The sequence below is a fragment of the Phaethon aethereus genome (genome assembly GCF_964289735.1).
Source record: "Phaethon aethereus genome assembly, chromosome: 6".
In the NCBI taxonomy this organism is placed as follows: Eukaryota; Metazoa; Chordata; class Aves; order Phaethontiformes; family Phaethontidae; genus Phaethon; species Phaethon aethereus.
Window position 1 is genome coordinate 18,241,466 of NC_138580.1, and position 21,068 is coordinate 18,262,533.

At 53.1% G+C, this 21,068-nt stretch overlaps 1 protein-coding gene across 1 annotated transcript in view; it reads right to left on the minus strand.

The window, feature by feature from the left end:
• Positions 1–8,687: 8,687 nt before the first annotated feature.
• The window catches only part of CFAP65 (cilia and flagella associated protein 65), a gene marked incomplete at both ends in the record, with an annotated part of 31,804 nt that continues 19,423 nt past the window's right edge, over positions 8,688–21,068 (minus strand). The window contains 12 exons of the mRNA XM_082001481.1: positions 8,688–8,724; positions 9,409–9,546; positions 10,226–10,510; positions 11,052–11,201; positions 11,584–11,798; positions 13,476–13,541; positions 14,026–14,163; positions 14,670–14,786; positions 15,234–15,377; positions 16,669–16,845; positions 17,608–17,799; positions 18,588–18,698. Of these exons, the coding sequence (XP_081857607.1) occupies positions 8,688–8,724; positions 9,409–9,546; positions 10,226–10,510; positions 11,052–11,201; positions 11,584–11,798; positions 13,476–13,541; positions 14,026–14,163; positions 14,670–14,786; positions 15,234–15,377; positions 16,669–16,845; positions 17,608–17,799; positions 18,588–18,698 (1,770 nt within the window). The remainder of the gene's footprint in view (positions 8,725–9,408; positions 9,547–10,225; positions 10,511–11,051; positions 11,202–11,583; positions 11,799–13,475; positions 13,542–14,025; positions 14,164–14,669; positions 14,787–15,233; positions 15,378–16,668; positions 16,846–17,607; positions 17,800–18,587; positions 18,699–21,068) is intronic.

Genomic DNA, 21,068 nt, shown 5'->3' on the forward strand with positions numbered 1-21,068 from the left:
CTGCCCAGATGCCCTGAAAAGCCAAAAAAAAGGCTTTTCTGGAGTATCTGGGCTGTCTACAGGGTGCAACACGGGTCCCACGGGGTGCTGGGTCACGCTAGAGCACAAGGCAGCCCAGCGGTGTGTGCAGCCACCGAGGGAGAGTGAGGCGGCCAGGCAGCATCTCCGCAGCCCTGCTCTGCCAGATACCATCTCCGCCGGGCTCTGCCCCCGCGGGGACGCACGTGCGGCGGCTGGAGCAGCGTGGGCAGCAGGGTCTGGCTTTGCTCAGCGTTATTAATCATGCTCTGATCCCAGCCTGAGCGGGGCAGCTGCAGTGGGTTGTATGTACCAAGGGGATGTGTTGTGCTTTCTCAGCTTTTCAACTTTGCCGGGCTTGGTGGCAGGAGACAGAGCACAGAGACATGGCCCAAAGGGCTCTGTGGCCACCGTGATGGCCAGTCACCACACTGTGTGGTGGCTGTTCCCAGGCTAGGATGGGCACTTGGCACTGGAGGGACCTGAGGAGCTCAGCACCCAAGGAGATGCTCTTTGATTTTGGTGCTTTCCCACACCACCTGCTGGAAACTTTCCAAGCATCTGTCCAGGGAAGGAACTGAGGAGGTGCCTTATCTCCATCCCTTGCAGGGGCACCCCAGGGAGGGAACAGGGCTCTCCTGCTCCAGGGCAGGGGCTGCTGAGCCTTGTCTTGCACGTGGATCAGGTGGGGGTGAGGGAAAGCAGCAGGAATCATCCTGTCTTTTGGCACATTCCTGGGTTCCTTCACCTCCAGCCTCTCCTCCATCCACACTGCAGGGCTGGGCTCAGCCTTTGTGGTGAGGCTGCAAGATGGGCTCGGGACACACCTCTAGACTCAGAGCATCCCTGAGCGCAGCAGGATCCTGTGCTACAAGAGTGCCTGTGCCTGCTGGGGACTGCCCAGGAGCGGCATCCCTAGGGCAGGGCAGGAGCGTGCTCAGGGCTGTCAGAGAAATAGCAGACATGGCCAGGCAGTGAGGTATGGGGCATTCCGCACCCCCAAGACAACATCCTGGGGGGGTAGGAGGAAAGCAGGTCCGTGGCTGTCCCGTCTCCCAGCGCCCTGAGACTCCCTGCCGTCCCCACGGGGCTAGGAGCAGCCCCGAGCTCTGAACGTCTCTGCGCTGGCTGCGGGGGGACGGGTACGGGACACGGGATGGGACAGGAGGCCAAGTCAAGCACTGCGCTGCGCTTTAAGAACAGGCCAGGCAGTGGGAAGGGCTGAGCTGGAAGGGACCTCCCGGCTTGCCGGATCCACTTCCACAGCAAGCAGGGGCAGAGGCATTGCCTCCAGCGGGAGCTGGTGCCTGGCCCGCAGGCTGAGGGTGAGCAGCCAGCAAAACCTGCCCAGGGCAGCCCAGCGCCCAGGCAGACGGACCCTGGAAGGGCTGGGCGGTACAGCTCCTGGGAGTGCACCCGGGCCGAGGCGTGCGGGAAAGGATGCGACACCCCCCCATCCTCTGCCCTGCTCCTCCCTGCCTGCTCCTGCCCTCCCTCCGCACTGCCTGCACGTTTCGGCAGCTAAAGCTCCCTTGGTGCCAGTAGACCATCGAGACCTACCTGCGCATTTGGCAGCGCCCGGCGAGCTCCACCCTGGGCCAGCGCTGTGCCAGGGCAGTGCTGCCAGGGCTCCCGTGCCTGCCATGGCTCTGCCGTGCTGCCGGGGTGCCAGGGCCAGGCTGCCCTTCCCCAGCAAACCGCTGCAGGCAGCGGGCAGCCGTGCAGGCAGGACATGCATGTGCCTAGCGTGTTACACGTGCCTGTCATGCCACGGGCACACAGTCGTGGGTCCTGCACGTCACAGCCTGCAAAGCTGAGCATCAGAAATGCCACGTGTACCAGTGCCACACGGTCCCGTGCATGTGCAGGTCCCATGGTGCTCGTGCATGCAGCGCGTGGATTGCATCGTCTGTGTGCACTGCCTGTCCATCGCTTCATGCATGCGTCACACACAGGTCATACGCTTCATGCATGTGTTTGGGTGAAGACTGCGTGTTGTGCGCGCCGCACACTGGCTGTATGTTCGTCTGAGCACACGTGCTGCACACCAGCTTGCATGACCCGCGTGAGTTGCAAGCAGACGTGCACTCCCTACGCAGTTGCAGGTCGTGGGCGCATGGGACATGCTGCACCGCTTGCAGACGGGCTGGACCTGCCTAACGCGAGCCGAACGAACAAAACGTTCAGGTCAGGTCTTGCACGTGGGGCTCGACGCCAGGCAAGTGCAGAGTTGCTCCGGGCTCGAACGATGTGGGCTGGAGGGGTGCTCTGCCATGGGCTGTGGCAGCCCCTTCCCCATCCTTCCTCCCGAGCCAGGTCCCTCCAGGCTGGGAGCCAGTGTCCTTGCTGCACCCGCTGCTCTGAACCAGCTTCTCTGGGGGTAAAGTCCGGAAGGTTGGATGCTTGACACCTGCTGCCTGAGAAAGCCAAACAGAGCAGGGGCGGGTTAAACTGGCACGGCAGGGTGGGGAGGCAGGGTGGGAAAACAGAGAAGGAAGGAAGGAAGGAAGGAAGGAAGGAAGGAAGAAAGTAAATGGAGGAGGGGAGGGGAACAGAAAGGATTGGAAAATACAGGTGAGAGAGAAGGGAAGAGTCAAGGAAAAGGGACAACCGGGAGGGTGTTCCCCGAGCACGTCCCCTTCCCTCCCAGGAGTTCGGGGGTGCCACCAAGCTCCCAATGCTCATCCCGGGGGAGCCCCCAGGGTGTCCCCCACACCCGGCTCCCAGCCGGGCAGGCAGGACCCCGGCCCAAGCGTGCCAGGCTACAGCAGCTCACCTGGCTCCGGTGTCACGCTGGCAGCTGGCAGGTGAGCGGCTTCGCCTTCCCCCGCCGGCTCACGAGCAGAAAATGAGGGTGACGCCGGCTGGATGGGGCTTTTATAGCCCTGACAAAAATAGCGCTGGCTGGCCGGCGATCGGGGGGCCAGAGAGATGTGACTGAGCAGAGACAGGCGAGAGGGCTGGGCTGGCGGCGGCGAGCCTTCTCCCCAGCACACCTGTCACGGCTCTGTGTTTGCTCAGAGCAAATATTGACCCAGGGAAGGCAGGCTGGGCAAGGGAGGCGATTAGCCCACCTAGATTAGAGGCAGAGCAGGTCTCTATGCAAACTCTCCAGGGCTGCCTTTGTTAATGGGAGCCTGATGGGCTGATAGGAGCCAGGAGCCTGGGTGCTGGGGCGGGCGGTGGGGAGGAGGAGGAGGAGGTGGGGGGGGAGAGGAGGAGACATTCATTAACCTGCACTGGAACAACACCAGCTGTCACTTTTCCACCCACCTGCCTGGCTCACTTTGCAGCCGGGGGTGAAGGGGAGAGCTGGGGGCCAGGGGAGGCAGGTGTGGGGGTACCCTACCTGGGCACCTCTGGCGTGGGGGCTGCCTGCTTTGCAAGGCTTTTTGGGCTGCTGAAAGGTGAGGGAGCAGTAAGGTCCCAGGGCTGGAAAGCAAAGCTACTGCCTATCCTAAGCAGCCTGACACCGAGTGCTGGTGATGGCAAGGACCCCTTTGCCCCCACCCCAATCCCCCCACTCATGATGAAGGCCTCTTGGGCACACCAGGGCAACGCACGTTTCGTTGACAGGAGCCCACAGACCTCTGAGCCGGGCAGCAAAGAAGAGCTCAACAGAACCACCTCTGCTCGCTCTCTTTGGGAGCGTTGCCAGCATGGCCGCACAGGCCAGCAGCCAGCTCTCCCAACGCAGCCGCAAGAACAGGATGTGTTTCGCTCCACGTGGACGCGCCTTCCCGTGGGGTCACTGCATCCCGGAGTCACAGCGCTCTCCTGCATCCCGGCTGTGTCACTGCCCCGTGGGGTAACCAGTGCAGGCACCCCCATGCTGGCCATGAGGGCAGCGTGCAGAGCCCATGGGGGCCGGGAGAAGTTTTAGACACGCTCCTGTAGCACCCAGCCACACTGCTCAGCCCTGAGAGTCCTCAGCTGATCTCAGCTGGAGCCAGCAGGAGCTGGGCTATCTCCCTGGCTTGCTCTGGAACCCACAGCTCCCTGGATAACAGAGCATGAAGTGCAGCTGCGGCGGCAGGAGAAGCTCTTTTGTGCAAGTGCACTGGTGTGTTTGTTTGTGTAGATGGGTGTGCTTGCAGGTGGGGAAGGGGGTAACGCTGCTTTAACCCCCACGGCAGACACCTGCAGGTATCCTGGTCCTGGGTGTGCTTCAGAAACTGCCACCATTGTTCCTTCCAGAGCCAGAGTGTGCTTGCAGTGGATTCCCAAATCTAAGTGGGTAGTTGCAGATCCTTATCAGCCACTGCCACCCAACTCTTCTTCCTTGGAGACTTGTCTCTCCAAATCAGGATTTTAAAAGGTAGGCTGCATCCCTCCCGTCTGCTGCTGTCTCTGGGGCTCGGGTCCTGCAGGCTCCCAGCCCAGCAGAGCCCAGCACAGGAGTGAGCTGGAGTGACGCCAACGTGCTGGCCTCAGTCGCCTTGATCCTCTTTACCTATAGTCTTGCCAGCAAAGGAAATGCAGAACCACCTCTGCCCTTGGTTGTGGTGCTAAGAGGAAATGTGATGTTCCCTCTCCTTTTGATCCTACCCAGGCCCTGACGCTCGGGCTTGCCCACTTCTCCTTTCCCAGCTGGGAAACGTGCTGGGAAGGACTCTGGCCTCTGCCCGCTGGGCCACGCACTGGTGGAGCGGAGCAGCAGCTCCTGGCGCAGTCTGCCTGGCTGCCCTCCCTTTCTGGAGAAGTCAGAAAACCCCAAAACACCACACTGTTGCTGCTGGAACTCCAGCAGACACCTCCAAGACAGCATGACATGGTCTGTCAGAAATGCTTTCTCACCCCAACCTCTCTCCTGCAAGGGCAGGGCCCCACCATGCACCAAAAACTGGAGACTGCCCTTGCAGGGCTGCCCAGTGGAAAACAGGAGGAAAGCGGCTCCCTTGAGCTTGCAGAGTGCCCTGCAGCAGACAGCTATCTCGGGGAACATCTTCCATCTCCCGGCTCTGGCATCTCCAGGGCAGCATCTTCATGATGAAGAGCATGTGCTCTTCCCCTTGCAGGCAGGCAGTGCTGGGACCAAGCCCCTGCTTGTGCACTCAACAGAGCTGCCCCGGCAGAGGCAGGCTCAGCCTCCTCTTGCAGCAGCCAAGGGTTTGTGGAGCCTCACTGACCCACGAGGACTGGCTAGCTCACGTCAGAGCACCTCTCATGTCCATCAGGAGCCACCCATTGTGCCCTGGCCTGAGCATGGACTAAGAAGTCCCCATTCCCAAATACCAAAGCAACACAGCCGAGCCAGCAAAGCCCTGTATCTCAGGCATGGAAGGCCAGGGGTGAAGGGTCTCTGCCCAGCTCTGCCAAGGGTTTTGGGAGGACCACTTTCACGTTTTTCCTCGCCAGACTTTGCCCTGCCTGCACAGACACTGCAGGCTAGTCACGGCAGGACCTTTACAGGTTCCTACTCAGTACGGGGGGAGAAGGGGCTGATTCCAAGCAGGAGCTGTGCACACCTGCAGCAGGGGGCCCAGGGGACTGTCCCCTAACACTGCCACCTTCCCCACACGGGCACAGAGCCATGCCAAGTGGGTCTTTGCAGGGGCTTCAGGCTCCCCAGCTGCAAGGGGACAGCAGAGCCTTGCAGACACCCTGGCAGGGAAGACCAAGAGCAGCTTTGTTCCCTTCCCTTTATCTCCCAGACAATGGCACGATTCAGAAGGTGTTAAATGTTTTAATGGGATTCAGGATAGCTTCTGTTGCCCACCTGCCCCAAGGCCATTTCACCCCTCCCTGGGAGCCAGGACTAACAGCAAAGAAGAAAAGGCCTGTTGTGTGCTGCATTAACTGGCTGATGACTGAGCGCTCCTGATAGCACACGGAGGAGGGCAGCCAAGCTCACACTCAGCCATCCTCACGCTGGCCGTATACCTGCCAACCCCCCGGGAACATCACCCCACTTCACTGCCCGAACACCGGTGGGAGGAAGCAGGACCCTTATCTACAGTATCACCATTAGAGAGATGTGCATTAGAAACGTGGCTGGTGTTGAGGCAGGGGCCAAATCCAGCCCTAGAAGCCGGTACAACAAGCGCAGACTTCCTCCTGCCCGAGACCCAAACGTGGTTAGCAGAGACAGGGCTTCTCCCCTCTTCTGGGAGCTGGGCTGTGGGTATGTCTCTAATACAGTCCCACGGTCGCATTGCCTTCATCCTTGGCAGTGGGTAGCAACAAAGCAACATGAGGGACAAGCCCTCCCCGCCAGCACTGCACATCTCTGCCCACCCTTCACCTCTCCACTGCCCCCAAGATCCAAGTGTGGGGAGGAGCAGCAGGGAAGCGCTGAAGCCCCCAGGTGAGTGCACTGCGGTAGGGTACCCACTCTGCAGAGCTTAGGCCGAGCTGTGCCTGGGTGTGCTGCTGTCTCCCACGCCCTTTGCCAAAGCGGTGTGGCTCGGTCACACATGCGAGTGTTTTCCAAAACCAGGGCCATGGTCTAGTTCCCAGCTTAAGAAGAGGAAGCAGAAATTTCTGAAACTTGGGAAAGGGGCTGTCCCTGGTGTATTTTTAACTGAGGATGAAGATAAAAGAAGAAAAGTGTGGGACAGTTGCTATTGGCTTTGCTTAGTGTTCACTGAGTGGTTGTGAGCACCAGAGAAGGCCTAGAATGGAGGTGACACACCGCCATCTCACACCCCCTGCAAAGAGGAGAGGGAAGAAAGATTTATCTCTCAGATGTGTAGGTAGTTCTCAAACCTCTTGTTCCATGCCTCACCTGTTGCTGAAGGCACTGTTTCAGGGCTCTCTCCTACTAGAGAGATGCTAAGCAAAGTGAATTTACCTCTGGTAGTGCTCCAACAGGCAAATACAGTGTGAGTTCTGTTTCCTCCAGGTCCAGACTGTGTTCAACATGGGAAAGCAGGGAGGATCGGAGCTTTAATGGCAAAAAAATCATTCCCTGCACATGTGTCTGCACTCAGGCTCTGTCCATTTGCTCTTGGGTGTTACACCAGACTAACACACAGCATTTCCCCTGTTGTCCCATCTGTCCCACAAGGCAGAGGAGTTAATGGTGACACAGTCCAGAAAGCATCAGATCACGCAGCAGGTCTGAGGATGGACAAACTCACTGACCCTGTCTCCGCTGCTCCAGGATGCTCCTGGGCTCCTGCAGGCACCTGGATTCAACCTGCTTTAGGACAACGGTGAGGGTCCTGCTCCTGCCTGTGTTACCCATTTGGAAAGCCTGTCACAGGACTACAGAGCAGCTGTAGTGAGCAAATCCTGGTGAGGAGCCTGGACCAGACAGTCACTCTAACTGGACTAAACAATCAGGGCCTGCTGCTGCCTTGAGCTGGGGAGGAAGGAGGTGGTACCCCATTGCCTGTTCAGCACCACCCAAAGCCCAGAGGAAGACAGTTAAGCTGCTGTGACTTTAGCCACCCAGGGTGTTGGGAGGGGTGGAGACGGTCTGCACTTATCAGAAGGATCCAGGACGCATGTGAAGGCCCCAGGCTGAGCTCTGGGGCTGGCAGTGCCTTTGCTGTATCTCTGACAACAGGAACAGCTTGGCCCTGAGGCTTAGTAACGGTTACGCACACAGGGCTGCTGCACAGAGCGGCGCGCTGGGGTGGTGCTGGGTGAGCTGCAGCACTCCTGGGCACAGCAGGCACCTGCCTTCTGCCAAGCAGGGCGAAATCCGTCTGCAGCTCCTTGTGCATGGTCTTCTCTTGGACTGCAAGGGGAGAAAGTGCAGCTCCCATCTTTGCTGGGTGCTGGGAACACAGGGCAGGAGTGTTTGGAGGGGGACACCAGCTGCATCCCCACCAGTGCAGGGTGACTGGAGAAACGCAGTGTGGTGGAGCCCGTGCAGGGGTTATATACAGCAGGATTGCAGAAGAGGGGAGATACTGCAAATCCAGCCTGGCACGGCCAGCCTGCAGCCTGTGCCAGGGAGCCGGTGCCCAGCACCAGCCTGGCATTCCTCACAACTAACACTGCCACCTCCCGGCTGCCACAACCCCGTTCCTCACTGTGACACCCTCCCTGTGCCAGGCCAAGGCTCAAAGCAGCCCCTTCCCCAGGTAACAGCCTTGAGGTTTGGAAAGGCAAGAGCTTGTCCAGGGTGCTCCCAAACTCAGATGCATTGATTATATATGTTACACACCAGTGTCAGTGTGCCCAGAGGCCACACTCCTTTTATTGGGCTGCCGAGTGTGCTATACGGTGCTGCAGCTGCTCTTTGGGCTGGGGTGCTGTATGTGGGACCTTCAGCAGCTGCTGGAGTGAGGAGAGGAGGAGGATTCAGTACCTGCATCCTACTGTGGTCAGCAGGGGCTCAGCACCTGAATTGCCCAGCTGTCAGTCCTTCCCCAGCTGCATTTCAAAGCTGATTCCACTCTTCTCCCAGCTGGTACAGACTGGGGGCAGTGGGAACAAGCACAGGTTGTCCATGTGCTCCCTGTAGTGCAGGGAGGTTCTTCTCCAATGATGTGGCCAGCCACAGAGAGATCTCATTGAACTCTGCTGTGGAGTTGCCAGAGGATTCAAAGGGGAGCTGAGGACATAATCAGGACATACCTCCTCAGAGGCAGCCAGCATGCCAAGTTCAGGCTGTGGTATGGGAGGATCAGAGTTGCCCTGGACGTCACGAGGCAGGATGAAGAGTGGAAACAGTTGACGTGCCTGAAGAGCTCAAGCAGCGCAGTGCCCAGTAGCTATGCTCTCGAGGGTGGGGGTGCTGGATTGGTGATTCTGAAGAAGAAGAGATTGCTTTTGGGGTGGAGTGTGGAGCCCACTGCCACCTCTCCCCAGGCAATTATCCCTCCCAGAGGGATCATGGGGAACATCCATCATCTATCTAGACAAGACTCCTGCAGCTCTGGAGATGATATATCCATCCAACAACCCTCTCCCATCCTCTCTCAATCCCATCTCCCTGCACTTCTCCCCACGTCAGGGCAAATCCTCATGCTTTGCCCTCAGCCCCAAATCTGCCTCCCCACCAGTGGCCATTTCCTCAACCTAACTGGATCCCACACCATCTTGGACTGTGAAAGCGTTGTCCCCTTTCTGCTGCCAGAGGCTGTGCTGCCTGCTCCTTGACCCCTTTTCCCAAGAGACCCTCCTTGTTCTGAGCCCACCAGTGCCTCAGGCCAGCCCCTTCTGCCAGCCATTCAATACAGGGCCCTGCCCCAGAGCTGCATGATGGTCTCTGGTCCACAGAAAGGCTGTAGTGTTACTACCTGTGTTCTGTGGCTCAGGACAAGCCAAGAAGGGGCAGAGGCTTTGGGAGCGGATTGCCACTTTTGCACAGGCAGCCTTGGCATTGATAGGCAGTGATCTGGCTAATCCACATGGTCTTGAAAATGGGATATGCTTCAACCTGACATATTAAGGACAGGTCCTGTCCCCTGCCACAGCACAGATAACTGCTACCTTCGGGAAGGGCTGGGGGGTAGAGCAATGACCCTGGGCCGGGCTGTCAGCACCACCTCCCCACGATTGGCTTCAATGAGGATATTCTGCAGTGTGTTTTCCAGCACCAGCTCCACCAGGTTCCCAAAGGCCGGCTGCCTGGAGGGGCGAAAGTACAGGCAGAGGACAGCTATCAGAAAGCAGATAAGGCAGGCTGCTTGCTGTGACTCCTCCCAGAACACATCAGGCACGGCAGTGGAGCACACACTGTTTCCTACACACCGAGGACAATGAACCAAAGACTTGAGCAATTGGGTGCTGACCTTTCTCCCAGAGCTGCCACCCGCTGGAGTCAGGCTCTGACCTCAGACAGAGCTGGGTGACTGTGGTTTTACTGGTTTCTCCCTTCTCCCTCCAAACTGTGCTGTAGTTAGTATTTATGCATATGCTTGTGGCCTGTAGCAGTGTGCAAGGGAGTAGCCACAGCAAATGCAAGGTGATGAAATACTGCAGTGAAAATAAAAGGTAAGCACACGTTGCACTCTAACGTCTAACACGGGCAGGACTGTCCAAGCATAAAGCAGACTTCACTCACTACCAGCATCTTGGCACTGCCCACAGCTCAACCCCAAGACACAGCAAATCTGCACTTGTCACAAACCGCACTTGGGAGAGAGGGGCTAGGTGGGCTAGCATTGATTTCCACCCAGAGCAGACAGAACTCCCCAGCAGAAATGCTGCAGGGCTAAAGGAAAAATGGGTTTTTGACCAGGCAGTGTGCTGCCATGGCTCTCCCGCCTATGCAGCTCTTGCCTTTTACATGTGAGCTCTTCCTCACCTGCTCATCAACTCCTTCTGTTGCCTCAACTGCTCATGGTGAAAAATCTCCCAAGACTCCAGCAAATCATTGTTGGGAGAGGTTTCCTGCAGCATTTCTTTTCTCTCTCCATTCTTCTCAGGGTAAAGATCTGGCGAAGCAGAGACCTTGGAGGGGACCGTGGAGCTCCGTCTCCTGTCCTGGAGCTCTGCTAATTCTGCACACCGGAACTGGGAGAAATATGGAATGGGCTCATCCAGGCTTCTTCTCACTGCGTCATGGAACTGAGCATTCTCCAAGAGGCCTCTGGGAGGAGCAAAATAAGGGATAAGTCCCATCAAACCAGATATCTGGATGACCCCAGAGGATCATTACAAAACATTACAAATCAGGAAAACCCTGACTGATGGCAATGTTTAGTCTGTCCCTTCTTGCTTTCTGGGCCTAAGGGAGGCAGCAAGATTGCTTGAGCAAAAGAAACTACCTTTGCCTGCCCAGCACTAGTTCTTTACATTTCTGCAGCTGACAGACAAAATAGGTGAATCCCAATGCAGCCAAGATCATGGCAGGCAGGGCGCCCTGGTCCCTGGGCAGTGACACCGTTCACTATGCAGAGATGTGCCCAGCCTCTAGCTGGGCAGCAAGACCCTGCCTTTGGCTGTCACACCAGGACTCCTGAGCTCATAGTCCCCAGGGCAGCCTTTGGCAGGCTGGATCCCCCGTTCTGGTGCAGCAGGAGTGCACACACTCCTCTGCAATTAGCAGAGGGCTGGCCATGCTGCATGGCTGCATGCACTCCCCTGGAGGACAGGGGCTCCAAACTGGGTGAGGGTGAAGGGACACGCACCTGATGACACCTGTGAGTATGTCACTCACTATCTGCAGCTCCTGTTTGGAAGCAGCAGCCAGGGACAGCCATTTGGGGTCTACGTCCATCCTGCATCTGTCCCTACTCCCATCCACAAACTTGCTCTCCAAGGGCCAGTCACCGAAGGGGCTGGGAAAGAAGAAGTTGTTCCATCAGTGCCAGCACTACTGAACCAAACTACCAAAGATCTGCAACGCCCTGGCCGAGCAGCAGAACTGCAGGCAAGCAGGGAGCAGTGCAGGGAACCAGGGGAGGAATGGGAACTGCTGCATTTGTGACAGCAGCAGGGACACTGTCATAAAAGGGGAGCACTGAGCTCTGACACTATCTCCCTTCTGAGGGAGGGAGAGAAATAGATCATGTCAGCTAATGCTGGGGAAAGCAAGGCACCTCTTGCCTAAATCTGAGGCACTGGAAATGAACAGAGCAGACCTACAAGTTCAGTGCGTATCACAGCATGGGCAGCCTTGGATCAGATGAAGATGCCAATCCAAAAAGCTGGATCTCTTACCGGGACAAGAAGTATTTGGGGAACTCCGAGGTGAAGTTACTGAAGAAGTCCTCAACAGAGTAGGACCTGGCTGTCACACCAAGGTGTAAGAGGATGGGCTTGGGAGGCTCTGGTTTGATCCACACCTGGCTGGCTTCTTTGTCCAACAGCAGCCTCCTCTGAAAGTGTCCAGCTGGCAGATTGGGCATAGGGTGGTATTTAATAGGGGGTAATGTCTGTTGGAGAAAAAGAAATGGCAGGTACTTAGTTGCTCCTTGGGCCATAGGGAGGCTGGTGTAGGTGTGAGCACAGGCATGGGAACTGGAAAGCCCAGCAGCCAGAGCCACAAGATCCTGGACAGGACACAGCGTCAAAATGGTCTTGGCACTGCAGTACTGTTATCAGGCACAAGCAGCCATGCTGGAAATCAGGTCTGCTCCCTCCTCACTGCCTAGTGTGCCAGCCCCGAGTGTCAGTGGGGCTTCAGGGTCTCCCTAGGGCACTTGGAGCTGTTGTACTCCAGTCCATCCCTGTGAAACTCTGGGAGATCATCTCGGCTCTTCCAAACACATCAGGAGTGCTGTGGGAGAAGGGATATGCAGGAATGCATGTGGAAATTGAGCCTGGAAGGAAAGCAGGAACTGGCTCCAGCCACACTACCTGGGCCAGTTTGTGGTTGCATTACCAGCAGTCAGCTTTGGGGAAGTTTTAGGGCAGGAGTAGTCCACAAGCCTGGGCCAGAAGGACCCACCCAGCTCTGGAGAAGCCCTCAGCCATCACAGGACTTCGATGACCTTTGAACCATAGCTGTCCAGCCTCCGGGAATGAGGTCAGAGGCCTTCACCGCTCCTGACTCAGACACAGTAGGTGATTGCAGGCTCTAAATTGTGACTAGGAGCTAAAACTCTAGAGGACTAAATGCAACTGTGTTTATTTTTCCCCAACCATCCTTATGTTCATCCCAGTGAAAGCCTTGACCTGCATCACTGATGACACCTAGCAGCACAGGGCAGACAGTCCAAGCTAGAGCTGCCCCAAGCAGATACCGTCCCACAGGAGAGCGCAGGGCGTGCAGAGGCACTCTGCAGGGTCCCAGGAGCACGGCTACAGCCTTACTGTGGTGGCAGTCCTGAGATAACAAGCTGTGTCTCCTAGCTGAGTCAATCTGCTCAGGCCCAGTCTCAAGTCAGCTCCTCTGAACCCTTCCACATCTTGGGTTAGCTGGTTCTCCACAAGCCCTGTCATTCCCACAGCATGTCCTGCTGACAGCTGTAAATGCAGCGTGGCTCTGCCTTTAGGCCCAGGCAGTTCTGCAGAGCTTTCACTGGGACCTTGTCTCACACCTTGCCACCACTGCTGGAAAAGCTGTATTTTCCAGCAGTGCACACAGCTGTGCAAACTTGAGGGGAAACATAGATGAACCAGGCCAGTTGAGCTTTAAAGCCTTCTGCACACTTAAATCACAGCAGTTCCTGCCTGCAGCTTCCCCCAAGGCACAGCTCTTTTAGTAGTGAGGACAAAGTCTGCACCACGTCATGCCAGGGCCCTGCTGCTTTCCATCATGGCACACATTGCATTGTGGTCCCCGCGTGAAACCAGTCCAGGTACCAACTGCCCTGTCCGTGTGCATCTTTTCTGCTTATTGGAAACCCTTCCCCCTTTCTCCAGTCATGGGTGCACATTTGGTTCCAATTTCACTTCCCGTTCACCTCAGCTGGAAAGTTACTGCCCACAGGACACAGCCAGACAGTCTGATTCTTCTGGCTCCTCCAAATGGTCTGTCTTCCAAAGCCTTGAAGCTACAAATCCCACTGTGCTCTCTGTCCAGGCTCCCACGCTGTGATATCCAGCATCTGCCTCTTTTCTAAAGCAGTCAGTTTGATTCAACTATGGGTGAGACAGGCCTGACTTACCGTGTATTTCCTGATCACAGCTGAGGATTCAAGAAGATTTTCTGTCTCAGCAGAATCTGATGACCTCTGCGGTGGGGGAGGGGGAAAAAGAAAAGAAAATATAAATTGCCATGTAGGAAAGATACAGAGCAGAACAAGACTCCAGGATTTTGTTTTACTTTGTCCCAGCAGAGTCAGTGATCTCATCCTCCCATTCTTCACTTGGGCTACATTCTTACTCGTAGTTACACATTTCTCTCCACTGTTTATTCATGGTTAAAAATCCAATTATCAGTTTCCAGAGCCACTGGCTTTGTTTTTCCTAAGGCTTCTCATGCACTTCCAAATTTCAGATGATCATTAGCAATTTCAGAGTTTGTGAGGTGATTCTTGGCTAGAAACCAGGATTTCATTTTCCACTATCTACAGACTAGCTATGAGATCTTGAGTAGATCAGAGCCTCATGCCCTCTTATCAACTTACCTAGATTTTCTGAAAGAACATTTCTTGTTGACTCTGGCAGCTGTTTCTGAGCTTAGCTAAGCTGGTGTAAAGTTCTGGCAGCACTTACCCCTGCAGGTGACTTTGGCTTCTTCTTAGTCCCAAGGTCCTTCTCTGTGATGGTGAATTCCACAGCCTGCCGTTCCTTCTCCTTTTCCCACTCCTGCAGGTCCCTCTCATACTGAACCAGGGACTCTTGGATGACCACCTATGAAGCAAACCATGATTGGAGGGAGCAGGGCTAGAAAGGAGCTGCAGATAACATGGTCTCTGGCTCAAGTCCATGCCTGTCACCAATTCCTCCCTTCCAGGAGGTCCCAGCCAGAAGCCCACTCACTTTCCATGTCTTGCAGTGGCAGGAAGGGGAGAGAACAGTGCTATTATAAGACTTACACAGAGAAGACACAATCTCTTGCCAAAAGACACCTGGAAAGTGTCCAGAGGGACACTACTGCAAGTCTGTGCCCCCCACTAATATTAAAGAAGCAAGATTTGTTTTTTACAGATATTTAAGCCTTTGACACCCAATGAAAGCCACTGTCATTCAAACTGTGACTTCTAGTAGCTGGGTTCAACTCACAGAGCCACATGTTGCATAATTACACTTCATCTAGTGAGCCACATAGAGAGATGCTTAAAGCATCAGGAGAGATGAAGCTCAGTATCTTCAGGAATGAAGTGCTGGCCAGCACTATGGAGCAAACTGGGTCTCACCTCACACACCAGATTTATGCTGTAGAAGGAAGCACTCCCTGAAGGTTGCAGTGTGATGAAGCAGGGGATGCTCTCTCCAGGCTGCAGAACCCCTGACTCTGGAGCAATCTGCAAGACCTAGGCCGGGAAAAAGCCACAGAGAAGCTGTTTCACTGCCCTGGGACCTTCCTATGTGCCTTCTCTTTGCAGAAAACACAGGATTGTGGGAATTCCCCCCCCTTTTCAGAGGTATGTGGCATGAGAGAGATGCAGCCGACATATTCAAAGAACAACCATGGACTTTGTTGGCAGACAGGGTCCTGAGGTTTGTTATCGCATCCTGTAGTTCCAGGTTCATGTATCCTCACTGAAGTCTTCAGATTCCCCTTCTGAACTCCTGTCTTTCCCCCCATATCCTAACCCTTGCTTTCACTTTTTTCTGCCCTTTCCTTTCATCAGCTAGTACAAAAGCCAAGTCCCCAGGATCGTTTCTAATTGTCTGGTTGCAAATGGAGTGGAAAGTTCTTTTGTGGCACAATAGAGATGAGCGAGAAGACTGTGGAGGAAAGAGAAGGAAAGACTCACCCTCTTGTCTTTACAGGTGCTTATCCGCCAGGCAAACACAACAGCCTTACTCTCCGAGATACTGTTGAGAAAAACAAGTCGACTGGCTTTGGTGCAGTCTGGGATATTTCCAAGGCAAATCCTGTGGTGTGACAAGGTGGCTGCCTGCAGGAAGCAAGGTGAGACCAGGAGGAAGAACAGTGAAGGAAGAACAGATGTGGCCATTGGAGAAGGGCAGTCACACAGTCATCTTCAGGTTACCCAGCAATTCATAGATAATATTAGCCAGTTACCTTTGCCATAACAACTTGAGGGAGTGTTATATTTCTCTCATTTTTGCTCTGGTTACAATGACTCTTTGCAGTAAGGACAGCCCTGTTGCAGTGGGATTGAGTGAGCAGTGAATAGAATGTAATGCTAGTGCTGGGGCAGGAGAGGATCTCGGGAGCACAAAGGACCAGTAGCACCAAGATTCTCTCTGCAGCACTTGCAATCCAGGCCTTTTCCTACTTCGGTAGGCAAAGATGCGAGTTGTGTGCTGGTGCAAAATCCTCATCGACCTGAATGCAAGTTTTGGGAAACTGCTCCGTACTGCACCTTGTATGCTACTAGCCTGTCCCATTCTCCAGGCACACTGCAAACTCTAAATAATTACACTGATCATTAGAGAAACTAACGACTCCTGGTTACAGACAACAGAGCTTTGTAGAACACAATCTTCGTTGGCAGCCTGAGATGGAGTTTTTAATCATCTTCTCTTTGCCATACCCAGGAATGCAATTGCCCTGCTGGAAGCCAAAGAACATATCTAGCTGTGGATGGGCTCCAAGCTAGGCATGCTAGTGTCACACAGGAGGAATCCTTTACCTGCCTGGAGTATGCCTCTGCTAACGCTGGTTTACTATGCTGGGATCTGTGGCTGAGTTTAACAATAGACTGCTGAGGCTGGCAGGCCAGCTCTAGCCAGGCCAAACAAGCTCCTGCTGAGCCAGTGACAGGTCAAATGCATTCCTCAGGATGTGTCTGAATTAGTGACCATCCTGCAGCCTGCGTTCAGGTTATGCATCACCTGAGTTTGGCTGTGAAATGGAGGCAGCCAAGCCCTGACTGGGTATGTCAGGAGTGTTTTGTGAATGAATTACAGAAGAAAAGGTGTTTTAGCTGCAAATAAGAAAAGTATCTGTGATGTAGGGTAACTTTTAATAGAAAATTCAGAAAATGAACAAACCCTAAAATCTTTTTGTTTCTAATGGCAGTAGAAGCAAGGCACCTTTCAGAACAACTGCTCTTATGAGTTAGGCTCTAGATGACCTGCTAGAAGGGAAATGTCTTGCTCTATCTCATGGCAATGACGTCACCTGCAACACAGGCTACTGCTAGATGGGGCCACTTCATCAGTGTCTCTCACACATTTCTGGACTAACCATATTATTCATATCAGCATATCTGGACTTACCTGCCCTGGCACAGTTAGTTTAGTAGAACCTGGAAAGACTGAAGACAGTGGATTGGATTTTGGTGGATCCACATCGCTGGATGTGGCAGTGTCTCCTACGGTATTCGGATGGTAGCCTACTCCCTGGAAGGTGATCAAAGCTGGTTCACCCCCCAGGATATGGATGGGAACATCAACCTGCCTTGGACAAGATAAGAGTATTCAGTCCAGAGTCAGATTTGGGAGGGTTGTCCAAGAAACTAGTGTACTTGCTAATGGACTAGTCTAAAAACGCCACATGCACGGGTGAGGATAAATCCAGTCTCTTTTGCTCTTTCAGGCCTTGACCTTCCCTGCTAACCCAGGAAAGCTGGTTAAGGACTCAATTAGCCAGTTACTGTATGAGATGTCAGGGACTCCCTCTTGAAGGAAAAGTTGGTGTTTTAAAATTCAATTTATTGGTTTTTCCATGCATCTACCACAGAGTGGGACAATAAGTAGTGCTCCAGCTATGGTCCTGTCTGCCTGCTGCAGCCTAGGACAGAGGTCTTTGGGAAGGCTGTTTCCAGAGGGCTGCAGCAGTGTACACTGCAGTGATAAAAGACACTGACTTCAGTCTCTTTGGTGGAGTTACTGGAGGCCAACAATGAACCAGAAACCTGATCAAATACTGTTTATATCCCTAGTCACTGGTCCTTGAGAAATACACATTGAGATGACTCTGACTGTGGAAGAAGTGTTCTTTGGGAAGAAGTTTATCAGATAACAATTTATCTGCTCCATTTCCCAACCAGACTTGCCACTCATTTGCTCTCAAGACTCTTTGCTTCTTGGAGGAATGGAGCTCAATTCAGCTGTAGCATCACATGGATCAACCATCAATAAGAGATCTAAAGAATTTTAGGCACACACCAACAGAAAAAAAACACCTGTTCCTGGCAGACATGAGGAAGGTCTTACCAAGTACATTCTGGCTTCCAGTGGTGAGAAGATCCACTCAATGTGGCCTGTTGTGCCAGGGGGGATTTCTCCTCTAGGAGTCAAGCAGACAAACACAGGATGCTGAAAATTCTCCTCCTGGATTCTCACGATGTTGTCCAGCTGAACCTCAAACATCACAGGCATGGAACCACCATTGTAGAGTTCATAAATCTGAAGTGAGGCAGAGAGACCAGTGCTTATTATCCCATGCAAAAGTTAAACTAGTTAACACTTCCCCAGAGAACTCTGATAAGCATTAATAATTAATTAGTCAGCTTGTCTCCTAGGAATGAGGAGACTTCGTAGTGTCAGGATTTATCACTGAGGCTCTGATAGGAGGCTGTGCTGAGGGTTTATCACTGCATGCGTACATTGATAACTACAGTGCCTCTTCAAGTGGTGCCCTGCAAATTCAGACTAGGAGAAAATTAATACAAATTAGCTAAAGGGATCACTGTAAAGCGGATTACTTGAAATGCAAAACCACTCGTATTAAAGTGATCTTAATTCAATTCAGACTTGTTCATTTCCAAAGTAAATTAGGCAGAACAGAATCAAAGCTGCCTTTTTTGCTGAATAAGTATTTAAGGAAGTTTAATTAATTTACTAAAAAACTAATTAGGATTTATTTCCAGAGTGCCTGGAGCAGCTAGACAAGTCTTCACTTGGATCCAATGCAAGAGAATAGCAGAACAGCCCAACATACCTCATAAGCATTCTGGCTAGAGCAAATGCCAAATCTTGTCAAACTGGAGGTGGTGAGAGGTACTTTCCCTGCTGCCATCCCAGCAGCCATTTCCAGGCTCTGCCTAGTATTAGTCTCAAAGTTCTGCTGTGATGCTTTCCTGTGGAAGCCATTCTGTTCCCTCGGAAATGCCTCAGGCACTGCCTATCCTTGGGACACAGTAACACTAACTCCTTCCCTCTGCTGCTGCTGGCTTCGGCCCCAGGATGCTCACCTGTGTGGGGGGGTGCGAGGTCCCAATGGCAATGGGCGTGAAGAGGTGTTTAGTGGAGGCAAAATGAATGTACCGCTGGTCCTCTTCCACCGTCACGCCGCTGAAGTTCAGCTACAGTGGAAAGAAATGCAGTCACTTTCTCACAAGGCCTTGGCCCCATCACTAACAACTGCACAAAGACTCTGAAGGGCTTTGCAAGCTGAGGGAAACACAGTTACAGATTTAAGTTGGTAATACCGGAACAGTGTGTCCTAAGAAAAAAGCAAGGAGATGGAGAGCCCGCTCAACTGTTGGCTCTTCTCTGAAAGGTTTGCATCTTGTTTCAGAGAAAAGATACTTTTCTCCCTGCTATGTCAGGCACCAGCCTCAGTGCTTCTCTTTGCAAGCATATGGTAGAAATTCTACATGAATCAAAGCATCTAGACTGTACATAGGAGAGTGTGTAGCTGTGACAGCCAAATCCTTTGGAAAGACAGGATTTTATGTAAGTAATGGCCTCCTCTTGGAAAGGACCATCTGGATGTCCTCACTCTGGAGGACATCCTGCTCCAAGAATGTGTCTAACAGTCCAAAAGCTGCAAGAAGATCCCAATTGAATTTTAAGTGATCAAGTAATGACCAACAGTATCCTGTTAGCAAAGCAGCTGCCAGGCACTTCAAGCAAAGCGGAGAGATTTATAGAGCTATTTCATGGAAGGAAGAGACACAGGATTCTGCATTCTGAGAAAACTACAATCAAGCTAGAGATGAGTCACGATGCACAATTTCCTGCAGGATCACCCCAAAGGACCCCTGAGCTGTCTACCTAGAGACAGAGGTTGTAAAGCAGTCACAGAGCTAGTAACGTCCCTGAATGAGCCAAAGGGAGCTAAGCTGCCGCAATTCACAATTAGCTAAGCCTAAAGCATGGCTATTTTTCAAGTGCATATGCAGAAAAATAGGGAGAGGATGTTTGCAATGGCAAATGCCTTGGGCAGACACCTGCAGGAGATACTGTATCAGCTGCTTAAAAAAGAGCAGAGAACGCTGATTCCTCCGAAACAACCTGTTCCAGTTCAGCTCCATAAGCAAAGGGAGGAGGGAGAGAAGAATAGAAATACGATGCTAACAAGGTCCAACATGGGATCTTTTCAAAGCACCACATAGGCATTCAGCCTCCTGAGGGCCTCAGAAAGCCAGATGCAATGCAAAATAGGAGGAGGACAAGAGCTGACACTTTCAAACTGCAGGGGAAAAAGGGACAGGAACCTTCCTGAACTTTGTGAGTGAAAACTCCATTTATATTACTTGAGTCCAAAAGCCAGCTTGGATTCCACCAGACCACAACTGCTGAGGAAAAACTGTCATCAGTTTCCATAGACACAGGATGTGACAGTTAGAGTACTACTACTAAAAGGGAGACAAGTGGAGAAAAGTGAAGACCTACTGCAATCAGTTCTCCTTCCAGAGTGTATAGACTTTGTCCCACATCAATGACTTACAGCATGAGGGGATAGAGACACCAGATTCCCCAGGGAGGGCAGCTACATGGAGAACACATGCTGCAGGTGACAACATCTCACAATACCTAATTAGCAGCTATGAAGTCAAGTGCAAACACTTCAAGTTTATGGATCTTGTGTGCTCAGGGATAATCCCTGGGATCCAGCCTTTCTCTCCAGCAAGTTCTGGGAACTAGCCTACCTCATCCCGCAACACCTTCAGCCAGCTGGGCTTTTCCTACTAAAACTGCTGAGGGCTGCAGATTGTGCCTGGCCAAACTATCCCAGAGCTCTGAGAGCAAGGTCACAGCTGCACTCTTACAGGCAGGCTATGGTGATGAGGCAAAGGACAACCTGTGAGAGCATTAGGCAGCGGGAGGCCCCGTTTCCCTCCTGCACAAGGGAGTGGGTAACACACAAGTCTACAGAAGTTTCATCCTGCAGTCAGAAGAAATTGCCAATAGGAAATCAGTTTGCGTCCTTCAGAGCACCTATAAATCCCATCACCTCAGGACTGAAAGGTGGCCACTGAGTGGGGACGGAGCGATGGAGAGGGAGCTCCTCCTGAAGATGAAGCAGGCAGACTCTACTGGGGAAGCAGAGGAGTAGGAGGTCAAAATCTGTCCGCATGTGTAGAGTTGTTACAGAGGTGAGTTTGGACACCCCAAGAAAATCATGCATTGGCTTGCAGCTGGCTAACATTACTGCTCCGAATTTGGAATTTGACAGAATAACTAGGCAATACCCCAGTCCTATGGTCTCTACCTCTGCTTATTGTTGCTATCTCAAATTTCCAAAGCTTAACTTTTGGGGCAACTTTAAGGCATTTGCTTCCCTTAAATTTAGCATATATTCTGCACATTTTACTGGATTTCTGGGTGAGGATCTGTTTAATTCTGGCATGTGAGCGTGCTTAAAACAGTCTCTGCCATGGGGCTGGCAGCTCTGGGCTCTTCATGCCATGACTGAAAGGAATGAAAGCACACTGTGTTCAGCCCCT